General features: G+C 39.5%; 1 protein-coding gene across 1 annotated transcript; it reads left to right on the plus strand.

Moving 5' to 3' along the window:
* Positions 1-1210: 1210 nt before the first annotated feature.
* Positions 1211-5981, plus strand: mb (myoglobin). Its single transcript, XM_061976974.1, has 3 exons — positions 1211-1390; positions 5466-5685; positions 5751-5981. Exons 1-3 carry the CDS (start codon positions 1308-1310, stop codon positions 5889-5891), a joined length of 444 nt encoding a protein of 147 aa, XP_061832958.1. The 5' UTR covers positions 1211-1307; the 3' UTR covers positions 5892-5981.
* Positions 5982-15755: the final 9774 nt, after the last annotated feature.

The following is a 15755-nucleotide window of genomic DNA, read 5'->3' on the forward strand; positions in this document are numbered from 1 at the left end:
CTGAACAGGCTGAATATTTTGAAGTTGGAAGGGTTCGTATAAGATGAAAAATGTGGGAGTTGTAGAACTTTGAAAAATGTTCCATTCTTTTCAATGGGAATTTCATGGAAATTTGGGAAAAGAGGGAATCTTTTGGAAAATGCACAAAAAAATTTAATGTTCTGAATGAGTTGGAAATTAAATTGGAGTTGAAATGGTTGGTGTTGGAATTTTTCAAAACGGTCAAGAAATGTTGAGAAATTGTATGACGAAATTCCTGGAATTTCGGAAATTTTTCCAGTTAAAAAAACAACTTTGTTTTTTTGTTCTGATTAAGAGGAATGATTCAACGGTGGAACAGTTGAAAAATGTGGAAGGAGTAGTCGGCAGAAAAAAAGGGTGGCAAAAAAAAAAGGTTTGAAAAACTGGGAATTCCTGGAAATGTTTTGAAATTGGAAAAATTGTAGTTTGAATGTCCAGGATGAGTGGAATGGTTTGAATCGCTTGGAAATGTGGAAATGGTGGAAGTTTGAAAAATGGCCACAGAAAACCTGGAATTCTGGGAAATCTGGGAATTTTTGGAATTTGTCAAGGGAAAGCCCACCATTCCCGAAGCTCGAACACTTTGAATCGAGTGAAAAATGTGCTTTGGAGCATTCACACAATCATGACTGCTTTGTGTTTAAATTAGTTAAAATGGGTGTGTTGATTCATGTTCTCAGCACACGATGCAGCTGCATTGACATTATTCCTCATGGGTAGAAAGGCAAAGCCTCCTGGCTGATGGCCATTAAACCTTATTTAACACTGGAACAAAAGGATAAATACTGGAACAAAAGGATAAATACTGGAACAAAAGGATGAATGCTGGAACAAAAGGATAAATACTGGAACAAAAGGATAAATACTGGAACAAAAGGATAAATACTGGAACAAAAGGATAAATGCTGAAACAAAAGGATAAATACTGGAACAAAAGGATAAATACTGGAACAAAAGGATAAATACTGGAACAAAAGGATAAATTCTTAGAACAAAAGGATAAATACTGGAACAATAGGATAAATGCTGGAACAAAAGGATAAATACTAGAACAAAGGGATAAATACTGGAACAAAAGGATAAATGCTGGAACAAAAGGATAAATAGTGGAACAAAAGGATAAATGCTGGAACAAAAGGATAAATACTGGAACAAAAGCATAAATACTGGAACAAAAGGATACTAGTCTTTGTTTTTCTCCTCCTTTGCCTTTGAATTGTCCTCCAATTAGCGTTGATTCCAAGTCTTCGTCATCTTCTACCCACACAGTTGATCTCCTTCAGGTCATGTCTGACTTTGACACGGTTCTCAAGTTCTGGGCTCCAGTAGAGGCAGACTACGACACCTATGGAGGTCTGGTCCTGATCCGGTGAGTACAGGTTTGTGTTAAGATCCAATGCAGGATAGACCAGGGGTGTCCAAAGTGTGTTTACACATTCTGACAATATTATTACACAGCAGCCATGAAAAAGTGCAATAAAAGAGTAAAAAGGTGAAATGTAATTTGGAAAAAGTTGCATTGTTGACTCTAATAACACAAACTTGTTATTTTTACTTTAAAACTGTTATTGCTCCAAAAATAATAATGAATCAAAATCAATGTTATTATGAATTATTGACATATTTAAGTCTGAAATTACTTTACAAATATTCCACTTTCAAAAAAATAAATACATTTAGCATATTTTGCGTTTGCCATATAGGGCATAAAAAACAAACAAAAAAGATCCTCAAAAAAGATTAAAACGCATAAATCGACGAAAATTGCTCGAGAAAGTAAGTGGAGATTTAAAAAAAAAAAAAAGATTAATTTCTTATTTTTAACACTTTTGAGTGGGGCCATTTTTGATCCCTATGAAAATTCTGTGAGATTTTTTTTTTTTTTTTAAAGGAACATTTTCAATGCTCAAAAAATAATAAAGAATCAAAATCAATGTTATTATGAATTATTGACATATTTAAGTCTCAAATTACTTTACAAATATTCCACTTTGAAAAAAATAAATACATTTTGCCTATTTTGGGTTTGCCATAAAGGGCATAAAAAACTAAACAAAAAAGATCCCCCAAAATGATTAAACGTATAAATCGACGAAAATTGCTCGAGAAAGAAAGTGGAGAGTAAAAAATTTTTATGAATTAGTTATTTTTAACACTTTTGAGAGGGGCCATTTTGGATCCCTGAGAATTCTGTGAGATTTTTTTAAAAAAAGGAACATTTTCATTGCTCAAAAAATTACAAAGAAAATAAGTGGAGAGTAGAAAAATAAATAAAAATGAATGACTTATTTTTAACACTTTTATGAGTCGGGCCATTTTGGATCTCTGAGAATTCTCTAAGATTTTTATTTTTAAAAAGGAACATTTTCATTGCTCAAAAAATAATAATGAATCAAAATAAATGTTATTATGAATTATTGACATATTTAAGTCTCAAATTACTTTACAAATATTCCACTTTGAAAAAAATAAATACATTTTGCCTATTTTGGGTTTACCATACAGGGCATAAAAAACTAAACAAAAAAGATCCCCAAAAATGATTAAACGTATAAATCGACGAAAATTGCTCGAGAAAGTAAGTGGAGAGTAAAAAAAAATTATTAATTAGTTATTTTTAACACTTTTGAGAGGGGCCATTTTGGATCCCTGAGAATTCTGTGAGATGTATTTTAAAAAAGGAACATTTTCATTGCTCAAAAAATTACAAAGAAAATAAGTGGAGAGTATAAAAATAAATAAAAATAAATGACTTATTTTTAACACTTTTATGAGTCGGGCCATTTTGGATCTCTGAGAATTCTCTAAGATTTTTATTTTTAAAAAGGAACATTTTCATTGCTCAAAAAATAATAATGAATCAAAATCAATGTTATTATGAATTATTGACATATTTAAGTCTCAAATTACTTTACAAATATTCCACTTTGAAAAAAATAAATACATTTTGCATATTTTGCGTTTGCCATATAGGGCATAAAAAACAAACAAAAAAGATCCTCAAAAATGATTAAACGCATAAATCGACGAAAATTGCTCGAGAAAGTAAGTGGAGATTTAAAAAAAAAAAATTATGAATTACTTATTTTTAACACTTTTGAGTGGGGCCATTTTGGATCCCTAAAAATTCTGTGAGATAAAAAAAAAAAAAAAGGAACAGTTTCATTGCTCAAAAAATTATAATGAATCAAAATCAATGTCATTATGAATTATTAACATATTTAAGTATCAAATTACTTTACAAATATTCCACTTTGAAAAAAATAAATACATTTAACATATTTTGCGTTTGCCATAATGGGCATAAAAGACTAACAAAAAAGATCCCCAAAAATGATTAAAACGTATAAATCGACAAAAATTGCTCGAGAAAATAAGTGGAGAGTAAAAAAAATTATGAATTAGTTATTTTTAACACTTTTGAGAGGGGCCATTTTGGATCCCTGAAAATTCTGTGAGATTTATTTTAAAAAAGGAACATTTTCATTGCTCAAAAAATTACAACGAAAATAAGTGGAGAGTAGAAAAATAAATAAAAATGAATGACTTATTTTTAACACTTTTATGAGTCGGGCCATTTTGGATCTCTAAGAATTCTCTAACATTGTATTTTTTATTTTTAAAAAGGAACATTTTCATTGCTCAAAAAAGAATAATTAATCAAAATCAATGTTATTATGAATTATTGACATATTTAAGTCTCAAATTACTTTACAAATATTCCACTTTGAAAAAAATAAATACATTTTGCATATGCCATAAAGGGCATAAAAAACAAACAAAAAACATCCCCAAAAATTATTAAAACGCATAAATTGACAAAAATTGCTCGAGAAAGTAAGTGGAAAGTAAAAAAAATTTAAAAAATGATTGACTTATTTTTAACACTTTGCGGGGCCATTTTGGATCCCTGAGAATTCTAAAAAGGAACATTTACATTGCTCAAAAAATAATGAATTAAAATTTATGTTGTTATGAATTATTGACCTATATAGTCACAAATTATTGACCTATATAGTCACAAATTACTTCACATCAAATATTCAACTTTGAAATAAATATCGAAATATTGCATATTTTGTGTGTTTGACAAAAAAAAAACAAGTATTCTGTATAACAAAAAAGGTATTAAAATATAAACAAAAATATAAAAACAAATACAAATGTATAAATTGACGGGAATTGCTCTAGATAGTAAAAAAGGCTCACATTACTTCACATCAAATATTCCACTTTGAAATAAATAAATAAATATTGCATTTTTTGTGTGTTTGCCATTAAAAACTAAGTTTTTATATGACAAAAAGGGCATTAAAAAACTAACTGAAAACATAACAAAAATTATTATGACGTATAAATCGAGGAAAATTGCTCGAGAAAGTAAAAAAAAAAATGAAATAATGAATGACTGATATTTAACACTTTTATGAGCGGGGCCAGTTTGGATCTCTGAGAATGTTGTCGTTTAAAAAAAATAAAAAATCAACTTTCATTGCTTAAGAGATAATTATAAAATTAAAATCAACATTGTTATGAACTATTGACCAATTTCGGTTTCCAATTACTTCACAGCAAATATTCTACTTTGAAATAAATAAATATTGCATTTTTTGTGTGTTTGCTATTAAAAACAAAGTTTTTATATGATAAAGAGGGCATAAAAAAACAAACAAAAAAGCATGACTTATGTTGTGTAATTAAAATTTATAAATCAATGGAACTTTCTCGAGAAAGTAAGTGAAATTAAAAAAATGTTTTTTAAACACTTTTTTGAGTGGAGCCATTTTGGATCACTGAGAATTCTGTGAGATTTAAAAAATAATAATTGCTCAAAAAATAATAATAAATTAATGTTGTTATGAATTACTGACTTCACATCAAATATTCCACTTTGAAATAAATAAATAAATAAATATTGCATATTTTGTGTTTGCCATAAAAAAAGTATTTTTTTATGACAAAAAGGGTATTAAAACCAACAAAAAATATGGAAAACATAATTAAAACGCATATCTACGAAAATTGCTCAAGAAAGTAAGTGGGGGAAAAATTACAATTAAAATGAAAGACTTATATTTAACACTTTTATGAGCGGAGCCATTTTGGATCTCTGAGAGTTTTGTCAGATTTAAAAAGTGTGTGTTTTTGTCATAAAATATTGGCTTCTTTTACAAAGAGTGTATAAAACAGCAAACAAAAATATATATATAAAATATATTGACAGATTGATCTAGAGATTTAAACGTTGAAAACAAAATACAAATATATGACCCATTTTTTATATCTCTATGACTCAGACCCAAACTTGAGAGGAGCCCTAAAGGTTAAAAAAAATCTATAATTTGTATTGGTTTTGAAAATGAAACATTGCAAGATGGCCCCCGCATGCTTTGATTCAGTGTGGAGCCCCCTGGCACAGACCGACAATGTCTTTCTCTCCACAGTTTATTCACCGACCACCCTGAAACTCAGAAGCTGTTCCCCAAATTTGCCGGAATCCCCCTGGCTGACCTGGTTGGGGATTCTAGAGTCTCCAGCCACGGGGCCACTGTGTTGAAGAAACTGGGCGAGCTGTTCAAGGCTCGAGGGAGCCACTCTGCCATCCTCAAACCTCTGACTAAAAGCCACGCCACCAAACACAAGATAACCATCCGTCACTTCCAGGTAGGATTCGCACAGGGTTCCTTCTGTGACAACCTCTACACTTGGGTTTGTCTGGTTCTTCACAGGAGATCTCAGAGGTCATTGCTAAGGTCCTGGAGGAGAGGGCTGGGCTGGACGGCGCCGGGCAGCAGGCTATGAAAAACGTGATGGCCGTCGTCATCGCGGACATTGAGGCCGACTACAAAGAGCTGGGCTTTACAGGCTGATGGCGCTTTTGAAAATGACGTTTTGCACTAAATGGTGGCAGACTTCCAGAGTGTGCTAATAAAAACCTCTGACACCCACAACCCACTTGCCGTGTTCTCTGTTGTTGACAAGTCCTATTGCACGGATAAGCAACACAAAGATAATGTGGGAATGTACAGATCCAAAAGGTCCTGACTTGTCACCTGAACTCTTAATCTCAAGTGCCTGCATGCACAACAAGCACACATCCATGAGACTACAGACCATGTGAGGACCCAGCACTGGTATCCTTCCATTGTCGTCAGCTGATCATGCACACATCCATGAAACTACCGACAATGTGAGGACCCAGCACTGGGATCGTTCCATTGTCGTCAGCTGATCATGCACACATCCATGAAACTACCGACCATTTGAGGACCCAGCACTGGGATCGTTCCACTGTGGTCAGCTGATCATGCACCACAAACACACATCCATGAAACTACCGACAATGTGAGGACCCAGCACTGGGATCGTTCCATTGTCGTCAGCTGATCATGCACACATCCATGAAACTACCGACCATTTGAGGACCCAGCACTGGGATCGTTCCACTGTGGTCAGCTGATCATGCACCACAAACACACATCCATGAAACTACCGACCATGTGAGGACCCAGCACTGGGATTCTTCCATTGTCCTCAGCTGATCATGCACACATCCATGAAACTACCGACCATGTGAGGACCCAGCACTGGGATCGTTCCACTGTGGTCAGCTGATCATGCACCACACGCACACATCCATGAAACTACCGACTATGTGAGGACCCAGCACTGGGATCGTTCCATTGTGGTCAGCTGATCATGCACCACAAGCACACATCCATGAAACTACCAACCATGTGAGGACCAGGCACTGGGATCGTTCCACCGTGGTCAGCGGATCATTCTCACATCCATGAAACTACCGACCATTTGAGGACCCAGCACTAGGATCGTTCCATTGTTGTCAGCTGATCATGCACCACAAGCACACATCCATGAAACAACCGACCATGTGAGGACCCAGCACTGGTATCCTTCCATTGTCCTCAGCTGATCATGCACACATCCATGAAACTACCGACCATTTGAGGACCCAGCACTGGGATTGTTCCACTCTGGTCAGCTGATCATGCACCACAAACACACATCCATGAAACTACCGACCATGTGAGGACCCAGCACTGGGATCGTTCCACTGTGGTCAGCTGATCAAGCACACATCCATGAAACAACCGACCATATGAGGACTCAGCACTGGGATCGTTCCACTGTGGTCAGCTGATCATACACCACACGCACACATCCATGAAACTACCGACTATGTGAGGACCCAGCACTGGGATCGTTCCATTGTGGTCAGCTGATCATGCACCACAAGCACACATCCATGAAACTACCAACCATGTGAGGACCAGGCACTGGGATCGTTCCACCGTGGTCAGCGGATCATTCACACATCCATGAAACTACCGACCATTTGAGGACCCAGCACTAGGATCGTTCCATTGTTGTCAGCTGATCATGCACCACAAGCACACATCCATGAAACAACCGACCATGTGAGGACCCAGCACTGGTATCCTTCCATTGTCCTCAGCTGATCATGCACATATCCATGAAACTACCGACCATGTGAGGACTCAGCACTGGGATCGTTCCACCGTGGTCAGCTGATCATGCACCACAAGCATACATCCATGAAACTACCGACCATGTGAGGACCAGGCACTGGGATCGTTCCACCGTGGTCAGCGGATCATTCACACATCCATGAAACTACCAACCATGTGAGGACCCAGCACTGGGATCGTTCCATTGTGGTCAGCTGATCATGCACCACAAGCACACATCCATGAAACTACCGTCTATGTGAGGACCAAGCACTGGGATCGTGCCACTATGGTCAGCTGATCATGCACCACAAGCACACATCCATGAAACTACCAAACATGTGAGGACCCAGCACTGGGATCGTTCCACCGTGGTCAGCTGATCATTCACACATGCATGAAACTACCGACCATTTGAGGACCCAGCACTAGGATCGTTCCATTGTTGTCAGCTGATCATGCACCACAAGCACACATCCATGAAACAACCGACCATGTGAGGACCCAGCACTGGTATCCTTCCATTGTCCTCAGCTGATCATGCACACATCCATGAAACTACCGACCATTTGAGGACCCAGCACTGGGCTCGTTCCATTGTTGTCAGTTGATCATTCACCACAAGCACAGATCCATGAAACTACCGACCATGTGAGGACCCAGCACTGGGATCCTTCCATTGTCGTCAGCTGATCATGCACACATCCATGAAACTACCGACCCTGTGAGGACTCAGCACTGGGATCGTTCCACCGTGGTCAGCTGATCATGCACCACTAGGCCTCCTACTCAGTGGCCTAGTGGTTAGAGTGTCCGCCCTGTGATCGGTAGGTTGTGAGTTCAAACCCCGGCCGAGTAATACCAAAGACTATAAAAATGGGAGCCATTATTTCCCTGCGTGGCACTCAGCATCAAGGATTGGAATTGGGGGTTAAATCACCGCTGCTGCCCACTGCTCCCCTCACCTCCCAGGGGGTAAACAAGGGGATGGGTCAAATACAGAGGACAAATTTCACAACACCTAGTGTGTGTGTGACAATCATTGCTACTTTAACTTTTTTTTTTTTTTTTTTTTTTTGTGTCCTGTCCAGCTTCTCAGGCAAATCATATAGTTGATGTAGATGCCCATGTCGGCTGTTCAGATTTACTTTACAAAAGAGAAGTGTAGGATACTTCTCTTGTTGCCTTATTTGTATTTGACTTTATTAAATGTATTTATTTTATCATTTAGTGCAGCCGGGCCAGAGCAGGAGGGGATAGAAAGAGAAAAAAAAAGAAGACAGAGGGGGAAATTGTGGGGACAAGAGGGGGATTAGACAGAGAGACAAAAACAACAACAGCAAACAACAGCAACAATAGAGCAACATCAGCAAATATGACATGTACAAATATGATGGTAAAAGTAATAGCAAATAAGCAGTTAGCGAAAAATAAAAAATAATACAGAAATGACAATGAGCATTATTACACTACAAATGGATCAATACAAATACCAATAGAAATAGCGCTATTGATAATGAACAATACCAATAATTTACCTTTATTATCAACAATACAGTTGTTTAAATGCAACAATACATATACGTAATGATAACTTGAGATACGAAAGAATGCAGAAAAATGGAGGGGGAGAAAGAGAAGCAACCTACATTAACCTTGTAGATTGTTATAGTCACAATAGGTTAAGCTTTGTCAGTGTGCCATGTGTTACACCCAGTTTACCCTAGGGCAACAACGTTAATATATGTTTGATGAAACGTGATTATGTGCATGAGTGTAAGTATGCATATGTACTTGTATATGTACAGAATGTGTATATGTGTTTGTACAATGAATGTATATGTACAGAATGTGTATATGTGTTTGTACAGTGAATGTATATGTACAGTATGTGTATGTGTATGTTTGTATATTGAATGTGCGTGTGGATGTACGAACATTAGGTAGGTAAATATGTACCGGTACTGTATTTGTGTATGTATGTGGGAGCGTAGGTACCTATGTACGTATGTGAGCATATGTGAATTTGCATGTACAATACATTCGACTCCCAGAGTGCGTGGGAGCCAGAGCACGGCCCCATCACCCCCGAGAGCCCAACCCACAAACAGGAGGCGTGGTGCCCAGGGAACCAGGGACCACCGCCCCCACGCAGCCAAGCCGGCCAGCGACAGGAACCCCAGAGCCCGGCCCACCGTACCGCCCACAAGGGCCAGCAGCAGGCCGCAGACAGACGCACCCGGCAGAGGACAGGGCACGAGAAAAGCAGGGGACAGCCAGACCCCAAGCCAGCGAGAGACCACACCCCACACGGGCAGAAAGGCGAGACGCCCCGCCCGAGGGACCCAGAGACTCCCCGCAACCGGACGGGAAGATCGCCCCCGCCCCACCGGCAACCGGGCCCCCACGAGCCCATCCCCCACCCCCGGAGAGCGCGGCGAGGCCAGCCCCCGGCCACCCCACCCAAATCGGCCGCCGCAGGACCAGCCAGGCACAGGGCCACGGGAACCACCCACCCCACCCGCAGGGACCCCAACGATGGAGATGGAACAACCAGCAACCGCCCCGCCAACCCCCCCCCCCCCTGAGGGAGGGGAAAATTAAAAAATAATATTAATAAAATATATTTAAAAAAATAAAATAAAATAAAAATAAATAAATACATTTAAAAAAAGAATTAAAAGAAGATCACAGACATGCTGACAAACAAGGTCACTACCCCAGCAACTGGCCGACTCGCAGCACCTCGGAATACCTTGCAGCACCAAGCTACCACAATAGACGCAGGGACTAGGCCCAACAGGCCCCAACCAAGACGGGCACCCGGAAGGGATGGACAGCGGGACCCAGGAGCTCCAGACACGCAGTTCGGATGCAGTAGCCTGAGGCGTCGACCCCCGTCTGACAGGCAGGCCCAGAGCGTACCCCCAGAAATATACATACATACATACATATATACATACACATACACACATACATGTATACATACCCACACATACACATATATACATATACATACACATATGTACACATACACATATATATACATACATACATACACACACATATACATACATATACACAGTTCGTCAGCCCCGACAGCCATCACGCGCGCGCGCTGCCACCAGTCACAACATCAGCCACACCCTTGCACCAGACCCAGCAGCCACGGGCGCCCACACCACAAACAAACGGCAGCAGAAACAGCAGCCGCAATAACCCCAGACAGCCAGCACCAGCCAATCAAATCAAAGCGATCAAAAAAAAAACTGCGACCAGCAACCACACGCCACCAGGACCACGGAGACCAGCCGGCGCCGACTTTAACTTTAACTTAACTAATTTGAGGACCAAGCACTGGGATCGTTCCACCGTGGTCAGCTGATTATGCACCACAAGCACAATTTTAAAGGTATTGTTAAATACCTTTCAAATTAACTACCATAACCCTTATGAAGGGCAGTTATTGTATTGGAGCTCTTACATAAGGGGTGTCCAAACTACGACCCACGGGTCAAATGTGGCCTGCGAGACGTCACAAGTTTAATCATGAATCTGACCCACGGGGTGTGTTCAATTAAAGTTCAGATATCGGACATCATAAATGCTGCATATTCGTCGATTCCTTGTGGACAGCATGAGTAGTTTGGGTTAATGACCATGAATTGCACTTCCAAAATGTACACACACAGTATAGTCTTATCTATGAAGCAATCCAAACAACCATTCCCACTTATGGTCACACTTAACACAACCTGCTCACTGAATTTTGTGGGTATTCCACGCCACCTTTGATGCGGTTGTAAGTAAACAAGACAGCGTCAGAAATACCTTTTTTTTTACCATTGAAAGCAACAAAAACGGCACCACACTAAAATGAACTTGATATCAAATAGAAAAAGGCAACATCACACAGCAAACAACATGTCGGCTACGTAAACAAACACACCTACAACCACTACTCGGAGGGAATAATAAACAAATCAATGATTGAAGTGACTAGCTTGCAGTCCTACAATATTTTTGTAAGGTAACGAGTGACTATAATTAATTACTTTTCAAAAGTATTTCTCCGAACACTGCTACTCAGTTAGTGCAAAAAGGTGTTGATGGTAGCCATATTTACGGTGGCCTGTTGGTGCAAAACACTAACATGTAATGAAACAAAATAAGAGTTACAATTTTTTGGGTTTTATTTGGTTTGTGTAAAGGTGCCGCACATTCCGGACGATAAGCCACTTTTTCCTGCGCTTTGAGCCAAACGTTGCGGCTAATTTATGGATTTTTCTTCACTGACACCCAGAATGCAAAACGTTTATTTTTTATTTTTAAAGAAAACCAAGCAAATACACTGAAAATGTTTGTTATTGTTTGCGCTGTGGCGCCATCCTTTGGACAAGTGTACTCACTGCAGGTGCAGCATTGCTTTTCTATTTAGACTAGTGTTTTAAACCGAAGGTAAAAGTGCCGTTTCGCCTTCTAGTCGTCCGTAGCGTTTCTACTCGTCTGGATTCTTAATCCATCACTCCAAGCAACGTTTGTACGTTTTACAATATAACTAAAACAATTCGTACTTACTAAAGTGTTCCATGTGAGATGTCTGTAGAAGCGTTTTCATGCATATTTCTACGTGCTATCGTAATGTAATGAAGCTAGCGTCGTTAGCATTAGCTAATATGCTAACACGTTTACGGGTGTCTGTGTTAGTAATATTAACTTACTATGGCATTCTTTTTGAATTGTTTCACTTTCACAAATCCCTCAGAAAATTTGCCAAAATGTCACCGTGGAGTTATTAGCTAATTGGAGAGCTAGCTTCTGTTTTGTTTGATCAGCCGTTTTTGTTTAGAAACAATTTAGGTATGTAAATAAACATTTGTAAAATATTTCTGTGTAAATAACACATTTCACAACCTATGCATGTGGCTAATATATGGAAAAATATATTTTTCTTATAAAATGTAGTGGGTGCGGCTTATATATCGATGCGCATTATAGTCCAGAAAATTGTTTTGTCTAGTACAGTGGTTCTTAACCTTGTTGGAGGTACCGAACCACACCAGTTTCATATGCGCATTCACCGAACCCGAACCGTAATCATAAAATTATATTATTATATTAAAGAAATACTAATAAAGATATATTTTACAAACGGAAAGTTACAGGAATGTACACATGATCCCATGTTTACATCTCATTGTGCAACATGTGAATGTTTTAGTGGGAACTAAATGCGATATCTGAAAGGGGTACACATTATTTCCAAAGCAGGACCCCCCACCCAGACATATAATACAAACCCTGTTTCCATATGAGTTAGGAAATTGTGTTAGATGTAAATATAAACGGAATACAATGATTTGCAAATCATTTTCAACCCATATTCAGTTGAATATGCTACAAAGACAACATATTTGATGTTCAAACTGATAAACTTTTTTTTTTTGCAAATAATCATTAACTTTAGAGTTTGATGCCAGCAACAAGTGACAAAGATGGGAAAGGTGGCAATAAATACTGATAAAGTTGAGGAATGCTCATCAAACACTTATTTGGAACACCCCACAGGTGAACAGGCAAATTGGGAACAGGTGGGTGCCATGATTGGGTATAAAAGTAGATTCCATGAAATGCTCAGTCATTCACAAACAAGGATGGGGTGAGGGTCACCACTTTGTCAACAAATGCATGAGCAAATTGTTGAACAGTTTATGAAAAACCTTTCTTAACCAGCTATTGCAAGGAATTTAGGGATTTCAACATCTACGCTCCGTAATATCATCAAAGGGTTCAGAGAATCTGGAGAAATCACTGCACGTAAGCAGCTAAGCCCGTGACCTTCGATCTCTCAGGCTGTACTGCATCAACAAGTGACATCAGTGTGTAAAGGATATCACCACATGGGCTCAGGAACACTTCAGAAACCCACTGTCAGTAACTACAGTTGGTCGCTACATCTGTAAGTGCAAGTTAAAACTCTCCTATGCAAGGCGAAAACCGTTTATCAACAACACCCAGAAACGCCGTCGGCTTCGCTGGGCCTGAGCTCATCTAAGATGGACTGATACAAAGTGGAAAAGTGTTCTGTGGTCTGACGAGTCCACATTTCAAATAGTTTTTGGAAACTGTGGACGTCGTGTCCTCCGGACCAAAGAGGAAAAGAACCCTCCGGATAGTTCTAGGCGCAAAGTGTAAAAGGCAGCATGTGTGATGGTATGGGGGTGTATTAGTGGCCAAGACATGGGTAACTTACACATCTGTGAAGGCACTATTAATGCTGAAAGGTACATACAGGTTTTGGAGCAACATATGTTGCCATCCAAGCAACGTTACCATGGACGCCCCTGCTTATTTCAGCAAGACAATGCCAAGCCACGTGTTACATCAACGTGGCTTCATAGTAAAAGAGTGCGGGTACTAGACTGGTCTGCCTGTAGTCCAGACATTGAAAATGTGTGGCGCATTATGAAGCCTAAAATAGCACAACGGAGACCCCCGGACTGTTGAACAACTTAAGCTGTACATCAAGCAAGAATGGGAAAGAATTCCACCTGAGAAGCTTCAAAAATGTGTCTCCTCAGTTCCCAAACGTTTACTGAGTGTTGTTAAAAGGAAAGGCCATGTAACACAGTGAACATGCCCTTTCCCAACTACTTTGTCACGTGTTGCAGCCATGAAATTCTAACTTAATTATTTGCAAAAAAAAATAAAGTTTATGAGTTTGAACATCAAATATGTTGTCTTTGTAGCATATTCAACTGAATATGGGTTGAGAAGGATTTGCAAATCATTGTATTCTGTTTATATTTACATCTAACACAATTTCCCAACTCATATGGATATGGGGTTTGTACTAGTACACAGCTCATGAAAAACAATATGTTATAGTCATTGTAAGTGGGCCAATACACTTATATTAGAAGATAATGTCCTGGGTATGACGTTAAAGTGCATCCAGCAGTGGAGGCTCCTCTATGGGGTCTTGGGGCACTAGGAGATTAACCCCTTAGCCCCCTAGCCAGGGATACGGTGAAGACCTCAACGGCGGAGCAGGCGAAAGACGGTAGATTTAAGAACTACCACAACGGCTGCAATGGCGGAAGAAGGCTGCAGCAGAAAAAGGTCCCCAGTCATCCTGGACTCCATGCCACTGGACCCTGACCCGATTCTGTCAAGGATGGTGTGGTGACTGTCTGTGCACCAGTCTCCCCACGTAAAACAAAGTCACGCACGGGCATCCTCCATAAAGGGATACCCCCCTACCAGGAAGATCGTCATACTCGTTTGAGTGACCGCCGATGATTAGAAAATAATCTCGAATGCTCAAGGAGTTTTTGCGTTTGCTCACACATATGGAAAATTAGAGGGAACATTGTTTGGGGGTATCCTTAATATGCTGACAGGGAGAAGTTTTTGTTTACACGATGAGTCGGGCGTGTCTTGACCTCCGCTCTGCCGAACCCCCGAGGCTGACTTACCGAACCCCTAGGGTTCGATCGAACCCAGGTTAAGAACCACCGGTCAAGTATTTAGTTTCATATTTACTAATTGAGCAAACATAAACAGCAACTCCGAAGCCTGCAAGCATCATTAGAGAGAAGATAATAGAGGCTACAGTTGTAAAGAGGAGACATAGTCAGTGTGACTCCATGCTCCAACAAGCATGGATAATTGCCATGACCACCTATTATTAGTCACTGTGTGCGTGCAGCAGTGCAGGCTGCAGACACAAAGGCTCACCCGCCAGCACTGCCAGTAAATATCAGCTGCAATACCCAGAATACATTCTTAATAAATGTAATCTTACACTTAAAATACATCCTGTGGTCAGACAAGGTGGATTTCACCATCAGATGAATAAATGCCGTATTAACAGGAAGAAATATCCGCATCCTGGCACCGACATAATGCGATGAGAGGTTGTACTGCTTGGTATTCTAAACAGAGATTTCAGTGTTTCAAGGTCCAGATGGAAGTTTTGAAAAAAAAGAAAAAAAAAGCATGGCTGGTGTTGGGCAAGAGAGGTGCATAAAAGCAATGTTTGTCAAATATCTAGTAGTCAGGAAGGACCCCCTGGGGAGATGTTTGTGTTTACAACATGGGCGTCCAATTGGCTGCATAAGTCGACTGCTTAAAAAGTAACTCACATATATACATACATACACATTATATATACACACACACACACACACATATATACAGGTAAAAGCCAGTAAATTAGAATATTTTGAAAAACTTGATTTA

This window comes from Nerophis lumbriciformis, linkage group LG16 (genome assembly GCF_033978685.3).
Source record: "Nerophis lumbriciformis linkage group LG16, RoL_Nlum_v2.1, whole genome shotgun sequence".
Taxonomy (NCBI): domain Eukaryota; kingdom Metazoa; phylum Chordata; class Actinopteri; order Syngnathiformes; family Syngnathidae; genus Nerophis; species Nerophis lumbriciformis.

What these genes read in the sequence shown, in the direction of transcription:
- mb (XM_061976974.1), top strand. Translation starts at nt 1,308, where the DNA reads ATGTCTGACTTTGACACGGTTCTCAAGTTCTGGGCTCCAGTAGAGGCA. An exon ending in GGAGGTCTGGTCCTGATCCG is followed by an intron (nt 1,391 to 5,465) that starts GTGAGTACAGGT and finishes TTCTCTCCACAG; the next exon opens with TTTATTCACCGACCACCCTG. An exon ending in TAACCATCCGTCACTTCCAG is followed by an intron (nt 5,686 to 5,750) that starts GTAGGATTCGCA and finishes GGTTCTTCACAG; the next exon opens with GAGATCTCAGAGGTCATTGC.